The 27,623-nt window shown below is 51.2% G+C and overlaps 3 protein-coding genes across 7 annotated transcripts in view; 2 read left to right on the plus strand and 1 right to left on the minus strand.

The window, feature by feature from the left end:
• Positions 1-7,484, plus strand: part of PYCR3 (pyrroline-5-carboxylate reductase 3) — a 9,051-nt gene extending 1,567 nt beyond the window's left edge. Inside the window, exons 3-6 of one of the 2 annotated variants that reach the window (XM_073329950.1) lie at positions 85-264; positions 1,822-2,034; positions 2,687-2,779; positions 4,295-7,484. In XM_073329950.1, the coding sequence (XP_073186051.1) occupies positions 85-264; positions 1,822-2,034; positions 2,687-2,779; positions 4,295-4,477 (669 nt within the window). In that variant the 3' untranslated portion in view covers positions 4,478-7,484. Of the gene's footprint in view, positions 1-84; positions 265-1,094; positions 1,286-1,821; positions 2,035-2,686; positions 2,780-4,294 lie in introns of those variants that run through there. The other variant, XM_073329951.1, reaches the window with a different exon arrangement.
• A 6,598-nt stretch (positions 7,485-14,082) lies between these two features.
• On the minus strand, positions 14,083-22,687 carry TIGD5 (tigger transposable element derived 5). The gene has a single exon (XM_073329936.1). It carries the CDS (start codon positions 22,500-22,502, stop codon positions 20,268-20,270), a length of 2,235 nt encoding a protein of 744 aa, XP_073186037.1. The 5' UTR covers positions 22,503-22,687; the 3' UTR covers positions 14,083-20,267.
• EEF1D (eukaryotic translation elongation factor 1 delta) overlaps positions 22,128-27,623 on the plus strand; it is a 38,657-nt gene continuing 33,161 nt past the window's right edge. The window contains exons 1-2 of one of the 4 annotated variants that reach the window (XM_073329933.1): positions 23,099-23,135; positions 24,880-24,931. In XM_073329933.1, coding sequence (XP_073186034.1) covers positions 24,906-24,931 — 26 coding nt within the window. In that variant the 5' untranslated portion in view covers positions 23,099-23,135; positions 24,880-24,905. Of the gene's footprint in view, positions 22,136-23,098; positions 23,136-23,187; positions 23,209-23,673; positions 23,754-24,879; positions 24,932-27,623 lie in introns of those variants that run through there. The other 3 variants (XM_073329935.1, XM_073329934.1, XM_073329932.1) reach the window with 3 other exon arrangements.

Below are 27,623 nucleotides of genomic sequence, written 5' to 3' on the forward strand. Positions count from 1 at the left end.
TGGACTGGTGAATTCCAGCCTGTCCCGCTCTGCCGGCCGGCCCTCTCCAGGCCTTTAACGGTGCCCCATCTCCTTGGGTGGCAGGATTTGGGCTGCAGGACGACACACTGCAACAGTGAGGTGCTGCAGCACTGTACCCTGGTCTTCCTAGCCACCAAGCCTCACCTGCTTCCTGGAGTCCTGCAGGAGATTTCTCCTGCCATTACCCGGGACCACATTATCGTGTCGGTGGCCGCTGGAGTCACTCTTCAGGCCCTGCAACAGGTGAGTGTCTGACGGTCCCTCTTGCCCCCTCCCACCCCCCATTAAACTGTGAGGCAGCTGGCTGGGTGAGTGTCCGGGGCATGCACTTACGCGTGTGAAGGGTTTATATTTGCTTTTATACAATGGCCTGGATAAGAGGGAAAATGCCTGTAGGTAAAGAGAAAAGGAGGACTTGTGGCACCTTAGAGACTAACCAATTTATTTGAGCATAAGCTTTCATGAGCTACGGCTCACTTCATCGGATGCATTCAGTGGAAAAGCATCCCCTGTATGCATTTGATGAAGTGAGCAGTAGCTCATGAAAGCTTATGCTCAAATAAATTGGTTAGTCTCTAAGGTGCCACAAGTACTCCTTTTCTTTTTGCGGATACAGACTAACACGGCTGCTCCTCTGAAACCTGTAGGTAAAGAGCGCTCCAAATCCATGCAGCTCTCCAGTGAGTCTGGTGTGTATACAGCCAGGGCCAGAATGTGTGTGGGGGCAAGGGAGGGAGTTGCAGGGGGCATCCATCCCTTAGGGATACCTACCCTCTCCATCCCAGAGAGGCAGGGGGGTGTAGCAAGGGGGGTCCCAGTATTTTCACCTGGCCTGCTCTCCTCTTCCCCTTCTGCCACGCATGGACTATTGTTCTTGGAAGGGCGGTGCTTGCTACTTCCAGGTGTAATCCGGTCCATCGAGGTGTATGGGGCAGTGCACACCTCTCAGAGCTATTGTCCCAGGCTCGCTGCAGACTCAGGCAGCCATCCCTGTACCTGATATGCCCAGGTAATGTTTTCAAGCTTCCCTTTGCAGTCAAGAGAGCTAGAGACTTTTATTTTTTTTAAGTGAAAGCTGAAAATGTGAGATAGGCCCATGTCCTGGGCCCCAGCTCCTGGAATCATGGGATTGTCATGCCTATGCCTTAATCCAGCCCTGCCAGGCTGCCATGTCCTGGTTGCCAGCAAGCAGATCAGTTTGTGCCAATTTCAGAAGAGGAGCCAAAGCCCTGGAGCTCAGCACAGGCATACGCCAGCCTGCTTGGTGAGATGCGCTAGCCAGCAAGCGTAATCCCTGGTGGCTCTGTGTTCCTTGTCATCAATCAGCTGACACACAGACCCCGCCCCCCCCCCCCCCCGGGCTGAGCAAACCCTCCTTCCTAAGTTGCTGTCAATGGTTTTTTCCCCACCCACCTCCACTCCTCCCTGTACGATGTAAAATGATTGCCACAAACTGAGTATTATCCCCTGTGCCCCTCTATCCTGACCTGCAGCCCCCCTGTTATCCCAGTCCTGGACCACACAGACACACACACCCCTTTGCTGCTGCCCCTCAATCCTGACCTGCAGCCCCTCGGCGATCTCAGTCCTGGCTTTCCCTGGTAATCATGCTGAGTTCCTGAGCTGCCTGGTGGGTTTCCCACACTGGAAGGGCTGGGTTAACCCTGCCAGGCTCATGTCCCCTGTGACCTAAGGCACATACTACGCCCTGCGTGGGGACCACTGGGCTGTCTCCCAGCACCTGTCCCCATCAGCAGCAGTGTTCTCCTGGTTTATTGTCACGACCGTCTCTCCCTGCAGCTTCTCCCTGCTGGGACCAAGGTGCTGCGTGTCATGCCCAACCTGCCCTGCATGGTGCAGGAGGGGGCAGTGGTGTTTGCCCGGGGGAGCTGTGCTGGGGAGCAGGAGGCCGCCCTGCTGAAGAGCCTGCTGTCCACCTGCGGGCTGTGTGAAGAAACGCCCGAGTCCTACATCGATATCCACACGGGCGTGAGTGGCAGCGGGGTAGCCTACGTAAGTGCCCTTGCGCTGGGGCCAGCGTTTCTTAATGCTGCCCTCCAGCCCCAGGTATTTCCCGGTTAATCCTCTGCCAGCCCTGCCAGGGCAGGGTTGTTCCCTCCACCCTGGCCTTTCTGCAGCTGAATACAGTGCTCTGGGTTATCAGTCCTGACGCTTGAGGCTTCTCCAGTGGGCACCCTGGGCTCCCCTTTCTCCCTGAACGACGAATCCCTGGTGCCCTCCCCCATCTCCTGCTGAGCAGTGTGTGCTCATGCCCATGATAGACCCTCGGCTGCCTCTAAACCATGTGATCTTAGAGTGGGGCAGCCTGTGCCCCCTAGTGGGTTAGACAGCACACGGGGGTCCAGGGCTGCTACAGCTGAGCTTAGTCTAGTAACTGGTGCTGTTGCCCATAAAGACTTGGGAATCAGTGGTCTAATGGAGACCAGTTGGAGACCTTAGTCCCTTGCCTGTAACTTGCTTATCGCCCTTCATGGGCGTCTGATTTCTGCCAGGATCCGGATGGTGGCCAGCAGCTTTTGGAAGGGTCTGCTGGCTCAGCACTGCCAGGCTGGCTCCTGTATTAGGTTGCCTCCATGTCCCATCCTCCGAAAGCAACAGCAGTATGATCTAGCTGTTCCCTGAATGTCGCCTTTCCCTGCTCCAGGTTTACTTGTTTGCTGAAGCCCTGGCGGAAGGTGCTGTGAAGATGGGCATGCCCAGTGCCTTGGCTAATAAAATTGCAGCCCAGACACTGCTGGTAAGTTTGGACTTTTCTCTCAGTCTTCAGATTCCCCTGCTTAACCCACCCCTTAATTGTCCCGTATTCCAGACCTGCCCCCTCCACCAGTCCCCAATGCACCTTTCTTCTGACCTGCAGTTCCCCCATCTATTCCAGTCCTGGGTTCCCCAATGCAGCCTGCAGCACCCTCTGCTACTGCCCATACGGCAAGTGCCCAGAAAAAGCCCTCAGTCTTAGGGAAAACTCCTGTATCACCCTTGTGCCTTGTGGCTCCATTTGCCTTTCCAGTAATTCCTTAACTGTTGCTGTCTTGTCGCACCTTGGTTCCTACCTCCTTAGCTTCTCTGACGGACTCTGCCATTTGAGCTGTGCTGTGATCAGCCAAGTGTGTTAGGGCTCCTCTGGGACCCGTAGGGGCCTTGCTGGTTGAGAATCCTGAGTTCCACCAGTTGCAGTCAGTGCAAAAGATTCCTGGGGACTCATCCAGGACGCGATGGGGCTGAACTGGAAGAAGCAAAGCCTCTTCGGCTGTCCTAGCATGGCCACCAGAGGGAGGAGGTGGCTGCAGCTGCACCGGACAGACCTAGGAAGAGTCAGTAACTGCCCCCAAAGTCCTTCCAGTCAGAGAAACCGAAACCATGGGAGCAGGATACAGCAAAGAGGTAGGATTGGTGTCATGCACAGACTGGGGAAGAGGGCACCTGGGGCCAGCTGCCCCTTAATCTGTGCATTACCAGCTGGCCAATTTCTTGTAGGCATCATATGCTCCAAGGCCAGAAGGGACCATTATCTAGCCTGACCTTGTGTTTAACACAGGCCAGAGACCTGCCCCCAGATAATTCCTAGTACAGAGCTGTTAGAAACACAGCCCATCTGGATTTAAAAACTGCCAGTGATGGAGAATCCACCAAGACCCTTGGTAAATTGTTCCAATGGCCAGTTACCTTAATTGTTAAAAAAAAATATGACTTTATTTCTAGTCTGAATTTGTCTAGCTTTAACTTCCAGCCATAGGATGGTGTTAGACTTTCCTCTGATGGACAGATGAGCCCATTATCAAATATTCTTTCCCCATGTAGGTACTTCTAGACTGTGATCAAGTCACTCCTTAACTTGCTCTTCATTAAGCTAAATAGACTGACAGAGGTCAGTCTATCAGTGTAAGGAAGCAGGTCAGCAATTTACAATGGGGTACATTAGCTGCATTACTCTGAAGAGAGTTTGGCCTGGTTCCCCTTAACTCTTGTATTAATGGCATTCACACCATGTATAACAACGGGAGGCAGCGCTGTCTAGCGATCAGAGCAAGGTGCCCAGGTTGGGGGTTGGGAGACCTGGGTTCTGTTCCAGTGGAAGTGAGCCAGCGGAAGAGTGGGGAAGTTGCTTGCGTCTCTTCCTGGGAAGGAAGCAGTTTGGATGGAGCATGGTCTCCCTCCCCCAGCTTCCCAGATCAGAGGGCAGGGACACTTGCAGAACGCTAAGGCACCGCCCCCTGCCCACCCCGCTCTCCTCTGAGCCCGCCTTCTCTTGCAGGGAGCAGCAAAGATGATCCTGGAGACAGGGGAGCACCCGGCCAAGCTGCGCAGCGACGTTTGCACGCCTGGCGGCACCACCATCCACGCCCTGCACGAGCTGGAGAAGGGGGCGCTGCGGGCCACTGTCATGAACGCTGTGGAGGTCGCGACCGTGCGGGCTCGCGAGCTGGGCAAGAGATAGGGCCCCAGCCGGGTGGGGTGTTCCGGGGCGCCTGGCCTGTCTGAGCCACAGAGTTGCTGCCCACATGCGAATCTCCATCCCCTGATGGAAGGAAGTTTCCCAGGTTGTGCAGTGGATGTAGATCCCATTCTTCCCTCCCTAGGTGCCTCTCCCTGCCTGAGGGATTCCCAGCTCCAGGTCACCAGTGATCTCCTCTAGCCCCAGTCTCTCCCCACAGGGCCCGGCTTCCCCACATGCGAGGCAGGGCCCCCTCGTGTTCCTGGCAGTCCCCCGACGGGCAAGTCAGAAGGGAGGGGCTTGACCAGCCCTGCCCCAGCCATGGGAACTTCACATTCATATCCATTCTATACGCATTGGCTGCTCTCTCCGGATGGTGCGTCCCTAATAAATAACGACAACAGCAGGACGTGGGAGCTGCTGTCCCTGAGTCGTGGCTTCTGCTCTCCTTTGTTTAGAGATGGTGCCTGTCTTCTGAAGGCAGCCTTGGCGCCAGGCTCGCTGTCTGCACGCTGCTGTTGGGGAAACCGTCCCAACCGGTAAAGTGCAGCCTTCCCGTCTGCCACCTGGTTCCCTGGTGACGATCCGATCCGCCCAGCGTCTCACGTGCTGGTATATCTGGTCTGGTGGGGGACGGTGTGAGCAGAAGCTGGTTTATAGGATGCTCTTCCTGGGCTGCTGGCTCATGGAGCCTTGATGCAGCCTGCAGCTTCCCTCCCACTTTAGCAGGGAGGTGCAGGTCCCAGCAGCCCCTGCTCCCTCTCAGTGCCTGGGTGAGGGGGGAATTCCCTGTATTCCTGACTGTTTTCACTGGTGGGTGGGTAGGAAATAGGTAGCAGCAGGGGCCTGGGAGAGACCTCAAGCTCCAGCTGCCTGTTAGTGGCTGCACCAGCAGTCCCAGGAGAGCCCCAGCTGGCATGCGGCATAGGAAGCCATGCGTGCCAGCAGCAGGTGGTGAAATAGAGCTGTACTGTGCCCTCCAAGGGTCTGCTGATCTCTTGGCTCCTCTGCAAACTACAGGGTTAATGGTGAAGTCATCACCACCTGCTCTAGTCAATGCAAGCTGGCCCCTGGCCTGAGGGCAAGCAGCAGTGGGCAAAGTCCTGGCAGGGCTGGTCAAAGCAGAATGCACTACAAGAGGAGAAGAAGCTGTTCCATGGCTGTAGGTTGTGTTAACCCTCCTGCTGGAGCATTTTCAGTAAGGGGGGTTGGCACAAATCCTCCATGCACAGTAGCTCCTCCACTCTGCTGCAGGGCCAAATCCGTCACTGCGCACTGTCCTTGGCTTACTGTCAAACCGAAGTCAGGTAGCCCCCACAGCTAAATGCTCGGTGAAACCTGCTATTGACAGAAGCAGGGAGGGAGGCGGGTAACTGGGTCTTCTGGCAGCTAGAAGCGGGAAAGGGAATTTATCTCCTCCCTCCTTTGGGCAGCAGTGACAGTCGGGTAGGGCATCAAAGTTTATCTCCCCAGGCCAGCAAACCTGGACCAACAGCTCCGCTGCCCTATTGTCAGCCACTCCGTCTGGCAACAGTACCTTGTCTGGATGTGTGATAAAATGCCCAGCAGTGAAAGAGTTAACGATGACATGCAGAGGTACCTGTCGGGCTGTGTTCCGGCTCCACTCCCACCGAAACCTGCCTACCTGCTCCCTCAGAGAATGCACCCCGTGTGCTTTGGCCATCACAGGCTAATGCACGGAGGGCTTTTCCCTCCGTGGCTCTCGAAGGCTGGGTGGCATGATTGTCCCTATTCTACAGCTGGGGAAACCAAGGCACGGGACGGCAAAGTGACACAAGCCAGGTAGGTATCAGAGCGTAGAGCTCTGATCTCCTGAGTGCTCTGCCTCATCTGGCAGCCCGGGTCTTGAGGCCTGCCACCCCACCCCTGCCTGGTGAGCTGGTCTCAGCAGGGAGCTAAGAGCCCCTCTCATATTAATGCAGGGGAACCCACAGCAGGGCAGCGAAGATCCTTCCTGGACTGTGACCCTCGTTTGCTCTGGGGTGGGGTGGGTAGGTGATGCCAGCTCTAAGCCGAGTGGTGAGCTGCAAACAGAAACCAGCTGTGCAGCAAGTGCGTTTGCCCTCGGCAATCGCTGACTGGCTGCGCTCCCAGCCCCTCAGTGCATGCCTCGGGGTCTGAGTCCGCTGTTCCCCTAGCACAACGCACGCCCCAGGGGAGGAGGATCTGCTGTGTGTGCCCCTTTTCCAAATGGCTCTGAAATGTGTTGCCTGCCCGGCTTCCCCCCCCACTGCTCCCTCCACGGTCCTGGGACTCCAGCTATGTAATGCACCTTGGCAGGTAGGTGCTGTGGCAGGTGGCATCATGCAATATTCATATGGCTTTGGAGAATGACACAGATGTGGCCCGGGCCTCCATTTAGGGGCCTGAATAGATGTCCCTGCAAGGCTAGTTCCCATCTCATGTGCCATCCCCCACTCTGTTGGCTTGCTCTCAGCCATGCAGCCAGCCGGCTCTGTTCCACCCCGGTTTGCAGCCCTTCAGGCCTGTGCAGGCGGCTCCTGTGCAGGACTCTGAATGGGCTTCAGGCTGAAATAATGAGCAGAGTGAGGGAAAGGAATAAAGGGTACAGGAGGTAGGATGCAGAGAAGAGAACACCACAGGTGCTTGTGGGGCTGGAGGGACCATCTCAGGAGGAGATGGGAATCAGTATAGGGCAGGATCTAAAGCCCACTGAAGTCAATAGGAATCTTTCCATTGGCTTTTGTGAGCTTTGGATTGGGCCACCGAGTGGGGGAATTGCAGGAAGTTTGATTTTTTGGGGTCAGAGCAACACCTCCAGAGTAAGAACGGTGGGGGAGGGGATGAGGATCCATCCTCCCCCTCCCATGAGGTTGCACCTGGAGCTGGTCAGGAAATGAAATGTTTTTCATCTTTGTTAACATTTTTTTGAAAAGATTTTCAGGTTTTCATTGAAAAACAGGGTCATTGGGGGATATTGTTTGATTCCCCAGAAAAAAAATCAAATAAAAACTTTATTGAAAACCGACATTTCCTGCAGAAATTTATTTTATGAAAAGGTCATTTTCTGTGTAAGCCAACACCCCAACCCTGTACCTTATGAATGGAAACAATTGCTCAGTGCTGGCTGGCTGCATTTCAGGGGAGGGGGGGAGTGGTGAATGGGTTGTGGAGCTGAAGTTTTGTCATTCGGAGGGTCGTGAGCATGGCAGTATTTGATAGTCTTCTGTCTTTGCTGTGTGGTTAAAGAGGGCATCAGGCTAATGAGGTGCCTATATCATGGTATTTATAAGGAGGTTTGGAAGGGTTTGATTTATATCGGTAAATATAATTAATTATCAATTTCACCAAACACATAGTTTCTGTCCATTATCAACATTTACAGACAGGCAAAGTTAAAAAAAAATACTGCCTGAGATTTTATTCGAATTTGAGTCATGGATATTTCCTTTGTATATTTTACCATGTGGTGTTCATAATTTGGGTTTTAACAGTTACGCAGATCTCGCTTTTTGAAGCTCAACATCTACGGTTATTAAATAATTATTGTCTGAGCCCCCTTTGAAACCTGCCCCCACTGATTTCCCACAAATGTGAAAATTTAAATAAATAAAAATTGGGGGGGAAAATGCTTAAAAAACTAAACATTGATATGTCCCGTTGAAATTGTAAAAAACCCAGAAGGCTTGAATTCTGCCAAGCTTAGTTGGAAGGCACTTGATCACTGGGGTTGCTAGGTTCTAGTCTCCAGCATTCATTTCTCTGACCCTTGGGGAAAGTTCTTAATTTTTTCGTCTTTAAAACTGAAAAAGTCAAAAGCTTCCCCCTCCCCCATTAAAAACACACACTGACTATTTGAGGAAAGGCAGAAGGATGGGCTGGTGCATGAAGTGCTAGGCTGGGACTTGAGAGATCTGGGTTCAATCCTTTGCTCTGCCATAGCCTCCCTGTGTAATCCATGGCAAATCTGTTCCAGTCCCCATTTGTCAAATGGGGAGAACATGCCTCGTTTTCCCACCCTTCATCTGGCTTGTCTATTTAGATTGTGGGCTCTTCAGGGCAGGGACTGTTTCTCATTGTGTGTCTGTGCAGCTCCTCACAGGGGTCAAGACTGAATTTCTGTTCTGCACAGAAATTCTTTGACCTCTTGAACAAGTTTTTGTTCCAAATTGGAACAGAATCTCAAAAACATGACATTTCCCAGGGAAAAGGACAGTCTGAATTTTTTTCATTTTGCTGCAAAATCAAACTGTGTTGGTTCAGTATCTTTCCGAATGAACTGGAGCAGCCAGCTGACTGGACTCCAGGGGATAGGTCTGGGTCCATAGCTGCAGAAAGGGTAGCCTAGAACGCTGAGGGCCCTGGGCCAACTGGAGCTCCCACTTTTCCTGCTTGGTGGCAGGGGCCCTGGAAGCCCTGCAGTCCACCAAATGAGTGGGTTGGAGACCAGGAAGGTGCTTGCCAGAACCCTGCCTGTTGGTTCACTGGAAGTACGTCAGCCCACTACATCTCTGCAAAATTGGCATTTTCCAACAAAACTCCTGACCAGCTCTACTCCTAGCAGGATGGGGCACTGATCTCAGCTGGAATCCTTTTGCCCTGGAAATAATAATGAGAGGGCTTCTGAATTAAGGAGGAAATGATGTCTGGTTGCAAAGTGCTGAGATGAAATCAGGGGGATCAGCAGTAAATGGTAACTGTGGATTCTATAGCAAGTAGGGGCTGGAGAGCAGCTTGCAGGCCAAACTCAGCTGGGTCAGAGGAAGAATGCATTCCTTTCTAATTAGCAAAAAAAGAAAAGGAGGACTTGTGGCACCTTAGAGACTAACCAATTTATTTGAGCATAAGCTTTCGTGAGCTACAGCTCACTTCATCGGATGCATTCAGTGGAAAATACAGTGAGGAGATTTAATACTCACCAGCAACCACACAACAGAACCACTAACCCAGGAACCTATCCTTGCAACAAAGCCCGTTGCCAACTGTGCCCACATATCTATTCAGGGGACACCATCATAGGGCCTAATCACATCAGCCACACTATCAGAGGCTCGTTGACCTGCCCATCCACCAATGTGATATATGCCATCATGTGCCAGCAATGCCCCTCTGCCATGTACATTGGTCAAACTGGACAGTCTGGACTTAAAAGAATAAATGGACACAAATCAGATGTCAAGAAGTATAACATTCATAAACCAGTCGGAGAACACTTCCATCTCTCTGGTCACTCGATTTCTGACCTAAAAGTGGCTATTCTTCAACAAAAAGACTTCAAAAACAGACTCCAACAAGAGACTGCTGAATTGAAATTAATTTGCAAATTGGATACAATTAACTTAGGCTTGAATAGAGACTGGGAGTGGTTTAGTCATTACACAAAGTAAAACTATTTCCCCATGACAGGTTTCAGAGTAGCAGCCGTGTTAGTCTGTATTCGCAAAAAGAAAAGGAGTACTTGTGGCACCTTAGAGACTAACCGATTTATTTGAGCATAAGCTTTTGTGAGCTACAGCTCACTTCATCGGATGCAACATCCGATGAAGTGAGCTGTAGCTCACGAAAGCTTATGCTCAAATAAATCGGTTAGTCTCTAAGGTGCCACAAGTACTCCTTTTCTATTTCGCCTTATTTCCCCCCACCCCTCCTCAGACTTCTTGTTAACTGCTGGAAATAGCCCACCTTGATTATCACTACAAAAGGTTTTCTTCCACCCCACCCCACCCCGCCAACTCTCCTGCTGGTAATAGCTCATCTTAGGTGATCACTCTCCTTACAGTGTGCATGATAAACACCCATTTTTCCATGTTCTCTGTGTATATAAATCTCCTCACTGTATTTTCCACTGAATGCATCCAATGAAGTGAGCTGTAGCTCACGAACGCTTATGCTCAAATAAATTGGTTAGTCTCTAAGGTGCCACAAGTCCTCCTTTTCTTTTTGCGGATACAGACTAACACGGCTGCTACTCTGAAACCTTTCTAATTATCGTTGCCCTGGAGATCCTTGGACACAGGGAGGTAGCTGGTGCTTTAAGGCCCTCTCTTGTTCTGCACTAGACTGAATGTCCTCCAGTGAGAGGCATCGGAAAGCACCAGGGTGCAGGGAGGAGAGGGGGGCAGTGAATGGAACTCCAGCCCAAAGCAAGCACAGAAAGTCTTCTATTTCATAAGCAAACGCTGTGCAGCAGCCTTTGGCTCACATGTTATAAATAGATATAATTGCATATTCCCCTTCTTGGCTTGCAGGCAGGCCAGCGGTTAGAATGAGTTCGATATTGATATTCCAGCCCAGGGGCTGAACGAAAACTCACCCAGCTAAAGAAAAATAGTCTTATGAGCACATAAAATCCTGAGGTTTGCGGGGGGGACTCAGCCGCTGTGATTATTTACATTTCCCTTTTAAGGCACCGATCTAATGGATTGGTTCATGGCACGTGCTACCCAGGACTTTGTAATGTCGCAGAGGCAAGTGTCTTTCGGAGGGGAACAGCTCTGGTTCCTGGTGAGATCCATAAGCACCTTCTGCTAAGGGGAAGCAGTTTGATTATTAAGAGTGACACGATCACCCCAGGTTTGAATAGATCTGTTCTCCGCATTCCTAGCAGCCCCCTTTTGCTGAACCAAGGACCTTTCTTTTGCAGCATTTAAGGCCAGAGGGGACCCTCAAGTCTGACCCCTATTAAATGTTTATGTCGTTCCCCCTGTATTGACCCCAATAACTTAGGTCTGACTAAAGCCTTTCAGTCCTGGGAAGCCTAAACTGAGGCCTGCCGCAGGCAGAGAACAGGAGAGACCAAGGCGGCGTCAGGGCCTGAAACTGATCAACTTCACCACGAATTCTGGTGGGACCTGCTGCTGCTGTTCACCGTGCTGCACGTGACACAGACGTGTGTAGACACATGCTGCAGTTCAGTCACAACTTTTTGGGCTCACTAGCACTCGCTGACACGAGAGGGAAAGAATCATTCCCACAACATCAGCAATCGCTGGGGGACCTGTTCTGGCCTGCATTCTACAAGAGGTTGGACCTGATAGACATACTGGGCCCTCAGACTCTGTGAATCAAGAGAGCTCCTGCCCATTACGATCATCTGGTTTCCAGTGCAGAAGGGTTAAACCAGAGGCGGGCAAACTTTTTGGCCTGAGGGCCACATCGGGTTTCCAAAATTGTATGGAAGGCTGGTTAGGAGAGGCTGTGCCTCCCTAAACAGCCAGGTATGGCCCGGCCCCCTATCCGATCCCCACTGCTTTTTGCCCCCTGATGGCCCCCCGGGACCACTGCCCCATCCACCCCATCTCATTCCTGACTGCCGCCCCCCCCCAGGACCCCTGCCCCATCCAACCCCCCTTCTCCCTGACTGCCCCCGCTGCCCCATCCAACCCCCGTCCTTCCTGATTGCCCCCCCAGGACCCTTGCTCCCATCCAACCCCCCTGTTCCCCACCCTCTGACCTCCCTGACCCCTATCCACACCCCCACTGCGACCACCACCCTGAACTCCCCTGTTCCCTGCCCCCTCACCACGCTACCTGGAGCGCCGGTGGCTGGTGGTGTTACCTTCGCGCTGCCCACAGCACCAGGACAAGCAGCCGTGCTGCCTGGCTGGAGCTAGCCGCGCAGCACAAAGCACCGGGTCAGGCCACGGCTCTGCAGCTGCGCTGCCTGGCAAGAGCTCGCAGCCCCGCCGCCCAGAGCATTGTGCCGGTGGCACAGTGAGCTGAGGCTGCGGGGGCGCGGGAACAGGAGGGCAGGGGACGGGGCCTAGCTCAGGGGCCGGGCTGGATATGGTCCGTGAGCTGGTTTGCCCACCTCTGGGCTAAACTACCTGGCTGATTTTCCTGCTCACACCCACATTCTCTGTGCTCCACCCACATCCTTGCTGAAGTAGCTTAGTGTCATCCCCATTTTACAATGGGGAAACTGAGGCAGAGAAGGGCAGTCACTTGCTGAAGCTTGTGGGTTCCTCATCAGCGCCTCCCAAATCTATGTTTCTGGCAGTGCAGCAAATCCCCTGGCTGTGACAGTGGCATTGAACAGAGTAGGAAGAAAGAAAAGGGGCCTGGCCAGGCCAGCCCTAAAGAAGATGGCCCATAGGTTCTTCTTCTCTTGGGTGGCCTTGACTCACAAGAGGTGATGAAGCTGGTCAGCTGAGATGGACTTTCAGCTTTCCCTTACTGCATCCTCTGCAGCCTGCCTAATGCTCTAGCCCACCATATGGACCCACCCTCCCCATCAACCAGTCTCACATGGCTGACCCAGCCGCCCCCCTGCCATTTCATCCAGCAGCACCCAAACCCTACAGCTCTTGCTGTGTCCCAAGCGGGAAGGGGCAATACCTGTGCGCACCCACACCCCCCTGCAGCCGCAGGGGCCAGCACTGCCAGGAAGGAGAGGGGACCGAGCTGCTGCAACTGACAGGAGAGCAGGTGGTGGCTCATCAGCATTAAAGCACAGCCTTGCAGGGAGTGGGTGCGTTTGGGGAGGGCAGTGCAGTGCTAGCAAAGGGAGGAAGCTGATGCCTGAGAAATGCACCTCCCTAGGGCCTCTGGTATATGACATTCATCCCAGATCAAGCATAGGATATGCTCTGCCTGGGGACCAAATCTTGCCAGGGGGATGGGCTTGAGTTAACTGGCATTTTCCATCCCCCCTGAGCAGAGCGTAATCCTCAGCAGCAGAACCAGAATGCTTCATTTATCCCCCAAAAAGCTACAGTTCTCCCTCTCAGGGCCAAGATTCCTCCGAGGGCTACAGACTCTATGGAAACACCAGCCACTGCATGTCATCAGTGTCCCTGTCCATCCCTACTGGCCTAATCCAAAGCACAGTGACCTCAGCCAGCCTCCTCCCATTGCAATGAGCTGGGAGCAGAGAGCCATTAATGCACACGTACCCTCAAGGGGCATTCACTAATCCCGAGGCTTTGCTATGGGAAGGACAACTGGATCCATGCATCCTCTGCTCCATGGGAGTGGTGTACACACATCAAGGGGAGGACCCACTTTGAACCAATCCAGCCCCTTTCACAGAGGATCTCCGAGCATTTTGCAAATCTCAATTAGGCTCCATTCCTTTCTGAGAGTTGCACTGATTACATTAGTTAAGGTTTGTAAGACACTTGGAATACAAAAAGCTCTTTCTGCATGCTAAATATTATTCGTACCACACGCAGGGATTATACTCAATAGCATCTACTTGTTGTAAAGCTTTGGTCTCTTAGCTGAAGGAGCCACTGTCAGTGTACAAACCAGATATAACAGTTCAATGTCTGTTTCAAAGCAAGCTTCTGGCATTGTTTGGGAGGTACTGGAGCACACAGAAATAAGTAGACATGGCTGCTCTGCCCCCAAGACTTTCCTGGAAATGAGGTGTATCTTCCAGGGTCTCCCCAGCAAACAACACAGACACGTTTTCCTACTGGGAAGCAGAGATTGGCTGCCATTCCCTTGCTCTAATCATTAGATCAGACAACACTGCCTCCTAAAGTCATGAACGCAGGAGTTCAGACCCCTGCCCCCCACTAGCCTACACTCCCTACCAGAGTTTGGTGGAGAACCCAGGAGTCCAGTGTCCCCCCACGCCTTAACTCTTCTACATTTCTCCCCGCCCCCCGCCATAGCCACAGTGATAGGATTAGAACCCCGGTGTCCTGACTCCCAATCCGACTGGACAACTCCCCATTCTACCGGATCACTAAATTTGGATTCTGACAATCCAGTCTCTCCCTAGGCAGAATATTCCTAGCTATATAATTCTGAACTTTGGTGCTTCACAGGGTAAAATACGGGACATAAATGAGAGGCCTTCCCATTCCATGTCTGGGGAAGGGAAAAGTTATTCTTGGGGATGGAGCTAAACCGTATTTCAACCGTATTACTTCACGATAGACCCATACCAAGAGCTTCAAAGTTCTCATGACTGGCATTGCAACACACCTCCTTTACATTTCAGCCTCTGAGAATTATTCTTCACCATCAACTAGCTGGTTGAAGCAGCAGCCCCTAGTCACACTGGATGAACCTCCCAGTGGGTAACAAACAAATTAGAACTAAATCTGTTTGCCACTAAGTTACTCCTCCAGAGACTGCCAACATCCAAAGCACTCGCTGGCAAAATTTTGAGATGTCAGTGTTACCCAACAGCCCTTATTACTACAACAATAACTTTGATTGGGACCCAACACTGCACTGTCACACCAAGTCTGTAATACGGACAGCCTGAAAAAGTAGCTCTGAGATTGTGACAATGCACCTCTGTGGATGTTTTACTGAAAGCTCTGCCCTAGGAATTATTCTGGGGGAGTTCCCTGGCCTGTGACATGCAGGAGGTCAGGCTAGATGATCACCATGGTCCCTTCTGGCCTTGGAATCTATGACTCATCATTGCGCCAATGGCCAGATGGCAACCACATTTAAAAGAGTGGAGAAGCAGCACAAGTTAAAACAAATTGATGCGTGCAGGTGCAAGGTTATGTGACACATCAACAGAATAGTAAATAACCAGCTGTGAATATTCACTCATCCCCTCCAGTGACTGAATCTGTATAATTAACTATTTTGCTGCTCATCATCCTAACAGAAACAACCAAGTACTCTGGAACTGTGGAAGTAACGTGGGGAGAATACCATCCCTTTTTCCACTCTTCTCACCCCCCCTCCCCCATGCACAATACAAGGATTTTTTTCATGCTGGGAGACAAAAGCATGCCTGGGAGATACAGACCCTAACCCCCGTTTCTGGGGCAGTAGCTCCTTGGACAGCCTGAAGCATCCACACAGAAGAGTAGACACTCAGGCCTGAAGCAACCCAAGCAGCGATTCCCAAAAGGTGACACACTGAAATATGCCAGGATATTGGTGTATGTGAGTGGGTGAGAGAGAGGACAAGGAGGTCATCACGGATTTATGAAGTTTGTTTCTGTGCAGCTCACAAGCTGTCCCTCAGTATAACAGAATTTTTGAAAAAACACCTTTCACTTGACTGATGGCTTTATTAATTCCCACAGACCAGGACTGGAAGCAGTAACTAATAGACTCTGTTGGGACTGGCAGAAAAGATACAGGTCAGAATGAGATTGCTACAGTCAGCCATACTGGGTCTTTGTGGGGGGTTTTTGGGGTGGGAGGAAGCTGGGAAGAGACTTTTACAGCAGCTAGTACTGCAAAGCATAGCTGGCCACCCAAAGAGAAGCCTCAGATCAAGGATTTCAAAACAAGTAGGTTCCCAGGTGAAACATACAAGGCCTGACGTTTACCAGTATTTATTTATGTTTCTTAAAAAACAGTAGAAAGTTTCCAGATTGTTGCCTATCTAGAAAGTACATGACTTCACCAATATGCTAAAATGAGCTCCAAATAATTTTTCTATACTCCCTAATTGTGAACATACATACATGGCTTATCGGTGTGATGGTATAGTGTGTACCTCCGTTACTTCATCACCTGTTTGTCACCTTCATTCATGTCAGCAAATATTCAGATTGTGGGATCTCTGGGGCAGGGATAGCACCTTCCCAGGTCTCCTCTGAGCCACCTGGCAGCTGAAAAACAACCACAATACACCCATTTTCTCCACTCTTGTTCAGGTGGTATTAATCATCTCTGGGGTAAGTCACATGACCATGCGGATTTCCTCCACTACAAATTCACTCTCTTCCTTTAATTCTGCCAGCTTTTTCATTTCTCCTCCCTCACACCTGTAGCCCCAACTCATTTTGCTACTTTTGACTCCCTCCTGCCCCTCTCACATCAGATCGTCCAGATTTCTTTAATAAGATCTGACATCACCTTCCAATCTGATCCTTGACTTTCCATCTTGCTTCCGCCCTCTACACTCCAGTGAGACAGAGCTCTCTTGATCTCTCAGGCCAAAATCACAACACTTTTACTCGATCTTCGTCATCCCAAGCCTCTCAAAGCCTTGGTACCATTGATTACTCCTAACTTCTTAAATCTTCTCTTCCAGTGGATTTTGCCGCTCCTCTGATGGTAGCTTCACCTTTCAGCTTGCTGCTTTAGCAACCCCTAGTTTCCATACAGATATGTCCCAGTGCTATCCAAACTTTGCCCAACTGGGACTAACGCTGGCAGCTTGCTGGAAAGCTGAGGGATGAACCTAAGTTACATAAAAAGAGCATTTTACAGCCACTGTTGTTTTTAAGAGGTTCAACCCAAAGACTACCTGACCCAGCATGCAATATTCCATCTTGCCAAGCTCTGAGCTACACTTTGCTCACACCAACTAAAAATTTTAGGGTGGGGTCTTTCCTTTCCACTAGCAATGTGGAAACAAAGGAAATCAGTTCCTTTCCCTGAAACAGTCCATCTGAGTCCCAAGTGTTCACTGTATTTTCCTCATAATCTTTTCCTGGTTCCCTTAATGACAGTGATCAGACTGAGGGGAGGGGGTACTTTTAAAATGAGCTTTTAGCAAAATGTTTATAAAAAACAAAGTTAAATCCTTACTGATTTAAGGAAATCTGTTCCAGTTACATTATTTTTTGAACCAGGTAGGGCTTACTTTTTTGCCGTGTTTACTCCTAATTTTTGTAGTTAACGGCTCATCCTTTAACAGATCACTTTTCCGATAAACGTCCTACACCTCTTAGCCATACACATATAAAGCAGCTCATGAGAGCTGGTGTCTATTCTGTCACATGCATCATCAACAGACTTGCCAAATAAATTCCAGCTCTGGAATCTTTATTCCTTGTGATGATGCAAAGCAAGAAAGGACCCTGCTTGACTTTCAGATCCTGAGGGAGTCAATGGCACCGGTACTTATAAAATACATCTTTTTACTTGATAATTGAGTCCATTTTATCTGGAGTCACTGAAAGACAAACAGGGATCCCACCAAGGCCGTTTGTGTAGTCACTTTTCTCTTAGCCACACTAATTTCAAAAATAAAGGAAATTAGTAACTGCAAAGTTTAGCCAGCCTGCCACAGGGTCAACAGCGTGACTCAAGTCCTTCACCTTCTTCCATCTTCCTAACAGTCCAGTCCTTTGGAACAGAAGCTGTAGCTGGTTTATAATTTTAAGGCTTAAGTGGGATCTTCCCCCATCCCTAAGTGACGTATGCAGCTCCACATGAGAAATCATTGTCTCACAGAATTCCAACTCTCCTTCAAAGAGTGACATTTTAAATCTTCATAGAGATCCACAGACGTTTTAGGCCAAAAGGGACTAGATCACCTAGTCTGACCTCCAGTATAAGAGGGGCCATATAATTTCACCACATTACCTCTGTACTGAGCCAAAGACTTGTGTTTGACTAAAGGATATCTTTCAGCAATATACGAATTGCTGACCTATATTCAAGTGATATAGGAAGCTTAGGGCTAAAATTTAAGTTTTGTTAAACAAATTACAAAACATAATAGAAATGATTTTTAAATAATCAAAATAAGTAAATCAGTGGAAGTAATTATGTAACTTAAAACTTTCCTATAGTGTTCACAACTCAAACACTGCCATACACTTGTATGTGACAGTGAGAAAACTGAAAATAGTCTGATCAATTTCATATGCCAGCTCTGAAGACAGTGCAAATTGAACAGCAAAAATAAAGATAGATATTTTTAAAAAGTGCATATGGCTCCAGTAATCTAAGTGTTTAACATTACTGTAGTGGAATTTACCTTTATATTTTTGAAAAGACAGTTTCCTTGTAACATGAACCCTGCTGTCAGTTGTGTGCTAGTTTTTGTGTCTATTGTTTCCTAAATTAACTGTCTTTCATACCCGTCCCTAATAAAGATATTCCAAAGCAGAAGCTGGAATTCCAGTTTTAAAGGATACTATTCAGAGCTGATTATCCAAATGGAGAAAACCAGGTTTATAAGGCAACTGTATCAATTTATTCACTCTTCTTGGTCTCACGCTATGAGATTTTATTTTGTAAACAAGTCTCAGTATTAGTTCATGGGCTCAGAAGCAAGAGTTGAACTACAAGTCAGGAGATTCTTTTTCAGAGCAGCCAGTGTTTTTTTTTGTTTGTTTGGTTTTTTACAGGTAACCGGATGACTGCCTATTGAAACAAATTTGGGAGAATCACGTACAGTTAATGCAATTTCAAGGGTTAAATCAAAAGCTTAATTGCCACATCATTTGAAGAAGACAAGTCACATTAAAATCTATTTTGCTTCACTATACATCCTGCTAAGGGGACGATTTACCAAACCCCCCTCTCCCCGCCCCCACAAGTGGAACAGAAATTGATTAGATCTTCATAGACTCTGAAGTTATGAGATGGAAAAGATGGCTAAGTATCCATCCCCACCTGCCACAATGCAGGACTGTTCAACTATTTTTTATTTTTGCTAAATAGCCAGACTAAACGTTTTTGTTTTAAATCAGGCCAAAAAAAAAAATATTCCGATTAGACTCTCATGCCTCTATTTTGTAATATAAATGTTGTGGGCCCCTCCAATTCCTGCCTCACTCCAGCTGCAGGACAGGTTACCAGCTGCCTCACTATAACAGCCTCTACAGAGGCAAAACCAAGAATCTTCTGCCTGCAGAACATCCCACTGCTGAAGGGAATTTCGTTATCTTCCTAGTCACCAGGCTTAACTGTTTTGCTACAAGAAGATTGCAAAAAAAGGTATTTGAATTTTTAAATAGTCTGAAGGATCCAGGGTTTAAGGGCTATGGCAGCCCTTGTGCACATAAAGTAGCCATGGAGGTTACATTAGCTCACCAGCTCTCGGGGTGGCCTGTTGCTTATTAAGAGTGCCCCCAGCCCAGAGCGTACCAGTTCTAATCCAGTGCATGTAAAACCCACCCCAGTTTTAAACCCACCCTAGTTTAACAAAAAACCAGTTAGCAAATGGGAAAGGTATGAATGACCAGGCCCCCTCCAGAGTGTAACATTTGTTCTTACAAAAAGATACCGAAGCACGTGGCTGCCAGTTTACATCCTAGTAGCAGCTACAGTCCATTGATGATTCGGGTCTGGACAGTGAGGCTGCTGCTGCCACCTGGATTCACTTCCACAGAACTCTGCGTGTGAGACAGCAGCCAAGCTATCCGTTTAGCTTCCTTCCTTGCCCGGCACTTGGTTTCCTCTTTACAATTGGAGAAGAGCCTCCCTAGGCGGTGTATAGACATGCATGGCCCCCTTCCCCTCACAGCAGGATTCTTACTGCGGACCATCTCACAGCTCCGCCATCTTCATCAGTCCCACCCGTGTGAGGGAGAGTCCCCTCCTCTCAGTCAAGCTAGGGGGCAGCGTGCCTTCTCTGTCCCACTGATGTCCAGTCCCTCGCCTCAGCCCTTCTCAGGGATGTTGGTTAATTTCCCCTCAATCCCAGGAGGATGAGGATAAGCCCCTTCCTTGCAGCGACACTGGATACAGAGATTGGTATCCTTCCCTGGCCTCTGCCCCATGGGTTGGGGGATCTGCTGATGTCAGGGGTAAGGATTAGCCCTCCAGTGATGTTGCTGGGAATTATCCCCCTACGTTCCATGAGTAGGGAATAGCACCTCCCAATGATGTTTTGAGTGAGGACTAGCCCTCAAGTGATGGCATTTTGTGGGGGGGTTAGCCCCCCTTATTAGCCCCAGGAAGTAGGCTTACCCCTCAGTGACATTACAGGGGGGTAGCTCCAGGGGGAGGGACATCTGAGCCCCACGAGGTATTAGACCCCACTCCCTAGCAACGATGAGTGAGGGGGGTTAGGTCCCCCATTGTCAGTCCCGTTGCAGAGTGGGGTTAGTTCCCCTCCATCCCATGGGAGTTTGGTGGGGCTACCCCTCCAAAGATGCACCAGTAGGTGGCTGACCAGCTCCAGTCCCCCTCGCACCCTCTATGAGTCTGAGCTACCCCCTTGGTGCAGCCGCTGGGCCATACTAATGAGGGAGCGGAGCTGCACCAACTTGAGTGGTCCCACCTGTCGGGGATCCTGGCTCTCCAGCCAGCGCAGCGCTGTCTCCAAGCCCCTGATGGCTTCCCGGGCCGTGGGCAGTGGGGGATCCCCTCCCTCTTCCACTCCACTGCCTCCCACACCTCCGGCACCCACCTCTGCTGCCTCCTCCTCCTCATCCCCCCCACAGCCTCCAGGTCCTTCATCCCCACTATCCCCTTCCCCATCCTCCCCCTCCATGCCTGGAGCCGCATCATCCAGGTGCAGCCAGTCGGCCACCTCCTCAGGTGCCAGGCGTTTGTAGGCCAGAGCAGCCAGGTGGGTGAGGTCACTGAAGACCTTGCTGTCCCCACCGCCTCCATCCCCACCCAGCGGTTCCCCCTGTTCCTCCTCCCCAGGCTGGGGCTCAAAGGCAGCACGCAGCCCCAGCAGCCAGCACTTCTCGATGGAGCCAGCAGGGATGAGGTCCCAGGAGAGGCCAGCCAGGTAGAGCATGTCCTTGAGCAGGAAAGAGCGCACAAAGTCCAGGGGGCCACTCCCGCCTCCAGCTGGGCTGGGCCCCCCTGCTGGGCCGCCTCCCCCACTGGCCACGCAGGACACGGCCAATCGCAGCAGCTCCCGCTTGTAGAGCTGCTTGAAGGCAGACACCACGCCTTGCTCCAGTGGGGCTGGGATACGGCCTCCCCCTCCAGCCGAGCTGCCCCCTGCTGCAGCCTTGGAGAGGAAGAGGGCTCGGATAGAGCCATCCGGGGTCTGTAGCTGGGGTGGCTCCTCTGGGCCAGCACCAGAGGGTGGCGGGGGGCTGCTGAGGAGCAGCACCGCCTTCTGCTGGAGGCAGCTGCGGCGCAGATAACGCTTGACTCCTGGCACAAAGTCTTCAAAGAACCAGGCCCGGAGGAGGGCAGGTCCGAGCCGGGCCTCGGGACTGTAGCGGTAGCAGGCTGGGAACTTGTCCTGGTTGTGGTGCCGGAGACTGGGTGGGTCTGGGAGCCCCCCGACCACCAGCGGTTTCAGTTTGTGCGAGCCAGTCAGGTTGGCAGCCAGCAACACGGTGACGCACTCCTTCACCACCAGCCTCCGGCGGGGGGGAGGCTGCAGGCGGGGGGAATGGGCCCGCAGCTCCCCAGCCTGGCCCGGCAGCAGTTTCCAGTAGAGTCCGGTTACATTGGCGTTGTAGATCTGCTCGTCCCCATAGCCTCCCCCGTCGGAAGGTGCCATGGCAGCTGGAGGAGGCGGAGGCGGAGGCAGGAGCAGCGAAGGGTCCGGGAAGGCGGAAGAGGGGGCCCCAAGCTCCAGCTCAGCCTTGAGCGGCGGGGTCCCCGGAGCGGCGGGATCCCCCCCTCCGCCTTCGCCGTAGATGCGCTGGCTGGAGATGCCGTGCCGTTTCTGCCAGCGCCAGAACCAGCCATGGCTGGCCTTGAAGGTGCACTCGGGCCCGTAGATCTGGCGGGCGAAGGCCTCGGCCTGGGCTTGGATGATGGGCCCCGAGAGCGGCACGCCGTGCTGCCGCAGGGTGAGGAACCAGGTGTAGACGGCCCGGTCGATCTCCTCCTCGTTGGCCAGGCGCATCTTCTTGCGCTGGGTGCCCACCTCGCCGCCCAGCTGGTCCAGGAACCAGCGCAGCTTGTGCTCGTCCTTGAGCCAGCCGCGCAGCGTGCCGCCGGGCACCCCGAAGTCGCGGCACACCGAGGCCTGCCGCTCGCCCTTCTTCACCCGCTCGATGGCCTGCAGCTTGTCCTTGATGGAGTAGGCGCGGCGGAAGGCCATCTTCACCGACAGCCCCCCGGGGCCCCGGCTGGGGGGCCCGCCGCCCCGCCGGCACCGCGCCGCCGCCCCGGGCTCGCCCAGCTCCAGGCACACCGGGGACGGCTCCCTGCTGCCCGGCTCCTCCAGCTCCAGGGGGCTCCGTCCGCCCGGCTGCCCCGGAGGCCCCCGGCGGCTCGGCTCCTCCAGCCCCGGCGAGGCCCTGCTGCTGCTGCCGCCGCTGCCCGGCCGCCCGCGGGGCCGCCGGGAGCCCGTCCCGTCCGGGGAGCGCCTCCTCCGCGGCGGCTCCCGCAGGCCCAGCGCCGGGGGGTCCCCGGCGGCCGGGGGCAGCGGCGCGTCCCGCCCGCAGGCCATGCGGGGGGCTGCCTGCAGCCGCTCAGCGCGCTCGCCGGGCCGAGCCGCGGCTGGATCCATGGCGGGGCCCGGCGCCGGGGCCGCGGCCGCCGGCCGCCATAAACCCGCCCGGCCCTGGACCGTCCCGGGGAGACGGAGGGGCCCGGCCCGACGGCGGGGGGGGCGCGTTATAACCGGGGGCGGGGGCGAGGAGCCAAGGTCTTTTGTCTCCTCTCTGGCCCCTGAGAGCCGATAGGGCGGGCCGGCGGCCACAGCGCATGCGCCGTCGCTGCTCCTCCTCCTCTTCCTCCCCCCCTCCCGAGGTGGAACGTCCTGCCGTCCCCCCCCCTCCTCCCGTTGGACTCTTCCACCTGTGGTAGGCTGTAATTCCCATAGCCGGCCCTCGCTGGAATGTTCCATTGTCGCAAGAGGGGGTGTCCAATCCCTCGGCCTTTTCCATTCCCCTCCACAGAACGGGCCATCCCCCTCACAGCAAAGAGCCACCCCTCATCCGGACTGTTCCACTCTTGCAGCCCCCTCGGCCGTGCCCGCGCCCGCTCTACGTGCCCCCCCCCCAGCGCCGCCGCCCGCCCGCCCGCCGGCTCCCCCTCCCTCTAGCCACAGTTGGTCGGCGCCGCGACCCAGAATCCCCCGCGCGGCCAGCGCCGCTTCCTTTCCGCTGACTGAGGCCGAGTAGAGCTGAGGGCCCGCCGCGTGAGTACGGAGCCGCGGAGGGGCCTAGAGGCAGGGCCGGGCCCCACATCGCGCGGGAGGGGGTGGGACTGAGGTGGGTTCCCCGACACCCCTCCCCCGTGCTCCCCTCATGGGTAGGGAGCTCGCGGGAGGGGGCTGCTGGCCGGGGGGCGGGGACCTCCCCCGTGGCTGCTGGTGGTTTCGGGCGGGGCGGGGCCTTCATCTGCATCCCTCTGTGCCCCCCCCCCCCGAGGATCCGCTCCTCCCCGCGAGCAGCCCCCGCTCCTCTCTCGGGCAGGGAGCCCTGCGGTGGGCAGGTGGTGGGGGCAGGGTCTCTGTGCTTCCCCCAAGGAGAGTCCTCGCCTGCCCTGCTCCGCCATCCTGCCCACCCTCTGCGCCCCTCCTCGCCAGGGAGCCCTGCGGTGGTGCCCTGGGGGAGGGCGGGGATAGCGAGTGGCGGCAGGGACGGTCTCTCGCAGAAGAATCGCTTTTCCCCCATGCCTGTGCGGTGAGCAAGCTCCTGGGGGGATCGTACCTGAGCCCCCCAAGACTCCTTCCCCCCCCCCAGTATGAGCGTGTGCTTCCCTCACAGCTGATGAGTCGGCTGTGGATGCAGGTGGTGCCGAGGAAGGCTTATAGGTGGGTCCTCCAAAGAATCCTCCCCTCCCCCTGCACCCCCACTGTGAGCGTCACCCTATTTGCCCGGTGCTCCCCTCACAACCAGGGAGCTCTTTCTTGTGTGCCGGCAGCCCCAGGGGTGGGTGAACTCTGTGGTGCTGACTCACTTTTCAGCAGCTCTCTCTGGTAACTTCTGCTGGCACTTGAGGCTCTCTGCACTGAAAAACGAAAGGGGAAATATCTGATGGGTCCACTTATCTGGGTACTTTAGCTCCCTGATGATAGGCCTATTTGTCATGAAGTATCCTTGAGCACTCCTTAAGAAAGGGCCCGATGCAGCAGGCTGCTGATCATCTCCAGCTTCCTCTCAGCTCTGTTACAGCTCAGGCTTTCCTGAAGCTTTCAGGATTATGCTGCTGTTCTTGCGTTTTCTGTTGCTGTGTAGCAATCTCACTCCATAATCTCTGATTTAATGCTGATTTATTCTGGTCACAACCACATTTATTACCTAGAGAGTCGCATGCTTTGTTGTGTTTGTAGTCTGAGTGCATTGCACGCATAAGGGGCTTCTTACAGTCTCCATTCCTTGCATAAGCTCCTTGTGTTCCATTCTCCAATTCCTCCTCTTTCACAGATTCCTGGCATGCCCCCCCCCCCCCCCCAATGCTGCTATGAACCAGCTTGTTGATCTGTACACAATTAGATGTGGTTAAAATTGCAGGTTCTGCTAACTAAATGCAGGGGGTTGTGTGTGTCCCCTCTACCCCCTTCTGGCTTTCTGATTTCCACCAAAATGGCTAGGGTTCTGCCCATTGATGCCTAGAACATTCCATGGCATATTGGAATTGATTGGATGCAGCATTCAAAAGTCTATCCTGTTACAGACCAGGAGAAATACCATTGAGTTGCTTGCCTTGGCCAGATGTTCCTTATTACCTTCTCTGGTTATGCACCCTATGCCTCCTTGCTCACTTCTCCTTTTCTTTCAGGTACATATTCTTTTCCCTGCCTGGCTTTCCTCCTTTTCTTTACAGGTATACTTTCCTCCTTTCTCCCCTCGCTATTCTGTTCATTCTCCGATACTAGTTGATATATTTTTTCTTATTAAACTTATTTCTTATCCTTTCCCAACTCTGATTTTCTGCAGCACTACACACTTGTCTGGAGGAGCAAATGGAGCCTTTCTTTCCCAGTGACAGGTATCTCCAGACTTGCTTTTCTGCACCTATTAGCTGAGTAACTTTAGGTGCTGCTTATTGGTTGCTAATCACCTGGGGCAAATGTCAAGGTTTCAAGGAATCATAGTTGGGAGGTCCTAACTGTCATTTTGTTGGTTGACTGGCAATCCTTTTGCTCAGTTACATCCTGAAACGCTCTGTAATCTCCCCACAAAAAGTACTGCATGTAGCTGGATTGGTAATTTCTTTAGTGAGATCAAATGCTTAACTAAAGTGATTCTTTCTTATGTGCACATAATTGAACTAACTACCAAATTTCTCTTTCCACTCTGGGTTTTCCATTGTAGTTGACATTTATTTTCCTTGCTGTTGCTGGGATTAGCTTTCAGTTGATTCTGTTGGGGGATGGATGTGACATGTGAGATAGTGCGTGAGTACTCTATAAATAATCCCTGTTGGATTTGTCTAGATCAGTAATGCCAAATGGTATAAACAGATTTACATCCAGAATGATGACCTGTAGATGTGGAGAGCTGCAAAAAAATATTACAGAACCCATGCAGTGGGAACCACCTCATCATAAAGTTGCATTTTGTAAAGAATCAGAATGACCATTTTCATATTACGTGGCAATGAAGCTATTTGGTATTTGCCTTCTATTTCATTATCAATGGGCTCTACTGTAGGGAGTTACAGTGAACTCATTGGTAATCTTACACTGTTTAAGATTGTGGATTTTGAAAAGCAGCTGACGTTTCCCTCCAGAAACAACAGCTGCTGTGGAAAAAGTGTTCCCTTAATTAAAAAGAAAAAAAAAAAACTTAAAGGAATAATACACTTAAAATGCTTAAGCCCAAATCTTATTTTGGGTTTTATGAAACATTGATATAAATGTTTTCATCACATTTTTAACTACGCATTCCCCTGTATCATTGGAAATCCAGTGTGACAGCCATATTTTAGTTTGTAAGAGCGAAGAAGTAGTGGTAAGCAGAAACTGAAAATGAAGCTGACCAACTAGGCATTTTCAATTAGAAATTGTTGAAACTTAGAGGGCTTTTAGATGGTTGTTAATGTTGCTTATGGGAAGTTTTCACTGCATTGTCCTGTGTAACTTTACATTGGGTGAGGGAGGTTGATAATTATGTACTAATCAACACAAATAATACAATTGCCTTTTTGATGTTTTAAGCCTCACAAAATAGCTGGTACACTTTGTGCCGCCATTTAAGTTGCTGCCTGTTATGTTTCAGTGGCATGGATAATACAAAGGCCAGTATCCAACCTGTGCAGCAAGAACACACATTGTTGCACTTTTCTTGTCTAGTCTGCGCACGTATTTTTATAATATATTTTTATAATCATAGAAACATTTTGTACGTAATACTAGTAGTTCCTAGAATAGTTATGATGAATGAAATGCATAAGAAATGAATAACCATATTCAATTTAGGGAGCACGATAAAGACTTATAAGATGATTGTACTTTGCATTTAAGTATAGAGCAGGGTTCTTCACTTCTCTGATTTTTACTATTGACGTACTCAGGAATAGAAACTGTTGCAGAGATTATTCATTAAGCACAGTAAGATTATTTTTTAGTTGTAAAGCTTAGTGCTCATGAAAGTGAAATGAATAGCTCTGGGCAGAGTTGTTACAAAGCACCTACCAGTGCTCTTCCGAGTTGCCTCCAGAAGCTAACACACACTAAAGCAATAATGGTTTTGTCTACACTAGGGTTTTAACTGGTTAAAATACTTCCCCTAACGTAGATGTGATATTTTTGTTAAATCAGGTAATTGCATTTGAAACTGTCCTATGTGTATAACTGTGCAATTTACATTGGCAGTTGTACACTTACATTATATAAAAATCTTACTTTTAAAAGGTCATAAGCTATGTCTATACTACAGCATAATTGGCATATTTTAGATCGCCTAGGGCTGTGAATAAACCACCCCCCTGAGAGACATAAGTTACACCGACATAAGCACCGGTGTGGACAGCGCTATGCTGATGGGAGATTTCTCTTCCGTAGGCTTAGAGCGGTTAGAGAGCTTACAGTGGTGGTAAGCTCTCTAGTGTATCCGTAACCATAATTGGGTTTAAGAATTAACACTCTGTTGAGATAAAAGGGAACTGACTGTATCTCAGAATTGTTTCAGGATGTTTGTAGACTCTTAATTGGCTGCATGCAGTTCCCATTTGGAAGATTTTCTTTGCACTAGCATTTTATATGTTAAGAATAAATTTTATAAGCTTTATTTCTGGTAAGTTGATCGTGCCCGAGGGGCTGATAAATATCTTAAGCAGGCTGTACGTGGCCCGCAGGCTGTACGTGGCCCGCAGGCTGGGTGTTTGAAGGAATTAACTTCTAAAACGTCATGTTTAACAGACATCGAAATATGTATCTTTTCTGTCTCAAAACCACTCTTGACTAAAAAGGAGACCTGTTGAATTCTTAGGGGGACTAGACTTCTTCCAGAAATTGTTTGTATAATCTTTTAATAAATTTCTGCTACAGGCTTGTCTTTTTTTTTTTTTTTTTTTTTAAATCCTTGAGTTAATTGCCAGTTAACTCTAGCTAGTTAACATCTCTAAAGGCTATTCTGAATACTCAACAAACATTTGCAGTTTACCAAAGGCTGATCCCTATACACTGAGGTAACAACTCCAGTGTGTACATAATCTAATTGTATTTTTAGTGTTGACT

The sequence above is a fragment of the Lepidochelys kempii genome, chromosome 2 (genome assembly GCF_965140265.1).
Source record: "Lepidochelys kempii isolate rLepKem1 chromosome 2, rLepKem1.hap2, whole genome shotgun sequence".
In the NCBI taxonomy this organism is placed as follows: domain Eukaryota; kingdom Metazoa; phylum Chordata; order Testudines; family Cheloniidae; genus Lepidochelys; species Lepidochelys kempii.